This window comes from Sphaeroforma arctica, assembly GCF_001186125.1.
Source record: "Sphaeroforma arctica JP610 unplaced genomic scaffold supercont1.8682, whole genome shotgun sequence".
Taxonomy (NCBI): domain Eukaryota; class Ichthyosporea; order Ichthyophonida; genus Sphaeroforma; species Sphaeroforma arctica.
Genome location: NW_014031876.1, coordinates 1 through 1,198, shown reverse-complemented (window position 1 = coordinate 1,198; position 1,198 = coordinate 1). Strand labels below are relative to the sequence as shown.

Here is a 1,198-nt window from a genome sequence, read left to right as displayed (position 1 = left end):
CTGTTGCATATTCACATTCTGTTGCATATTCTCATCCTGTTGCATATTAACAGTTCCTGACCTTCAAGGATGCCAACTGGAGTATTCGCTTCACGCAGCCCACTGACAACGCCCAACTTTCCAAAGTGTGGGAGTTCATGGTTCCGTCGGACGGAGTCAAGGACTTGTGGCAGAAGAAGATCTATTCACTCGGCGAGGAAGGTACAAAATATGTGTGTACACATGCGTAGATGAACATGCATGCATGTTTGCATTTCATATGGATGGGTGTATGTACGTACAAATGTATGGTTCATATTTGATTCAAGTGACTCACACGCACACGCACACTCACACTCTGCCATTTATTGCCCACTAGTTAGAGTGACCGAGGATACCTATCAATACGCATACGCACACTCATACTCATGCACTCACCCACTCACTCGCTCTCTCACACTCACTCACTCACTCACTCACTCACTCACCCACATCCACACGTACACTCACACTGTGTCATCGATTGCTCTGTGCAGAAGTCAAAGACGATCGACGTCGCAAGAACATTGAGCGGATGAAAGAGATAGTCAAAGGAGCGTCGTGCAGACTCTCTACTGACGACAGGCGCAAGCACGGCGATCGGGAGACCCACAGACAGGACAGTACCACGTCTCCCGCCAAAATGCTGCAGCTGGTAACAGACCCCGAACTGCTGGCCGACGATGCGGTGAGTGTGGGAGTGGGCGTAGGGGAGGTGGAGGGAGACAGGTGTAGGTAGACATGTGTAGGTAGACATGGGAGTATACTACGTTAATAGCCGATCGATTGGTTTAACTTTTTAACAAACGTATTAATGTTCTGCTCATATGCTCGGCATAGACTCGTGCGGAAGGACTAAAAGCACTGGAGACCAAACGACAAGAGATCGAGATGCAGATGGCAGTGGAGAAGAACATCAAGGATGGCATTGCGAGCATCCTGACGGTATAACAGTATAGTCTGTGTGTGACACGCATTCATGGTATATTGCTCAGTGTATGTGTATTGTCAGTGTGGTTTTTATTTATGACATATACCTATAGAAGCGGTAGTAATGGGTGTGCGCTGTTTGTTCTCTGTGTGTTTTATACCCGCATATATACATACATGTATATGTGTTACTACACATACAACTATATATATATATATATATATATATATATGTGTGTGTGTGTGTGTG

General features: G+C 45.9%; 1 protein-coding gene across 1 annotated transcript; it reads left to right on the top strand.

Annotated features, from left to right (window-relative positions):
- Positions 1 to 515: 515 nt before the first annotated feature.
- On the top strand, positions 516 to 733 carry SARC_16704 (hypothetical protein; the record flags this gene model as incomplete). Its single annotated transcript, XM_014289194.1, has 1 exon — positions 516 to 733. A coding segment is annotated over one exon (218 nt), but the record flags the coding sequence as incomplete, so codon positions are not given.
- Between the last annotated feature and the right edge of the window lie 465 nt (positions 734 to 1,198).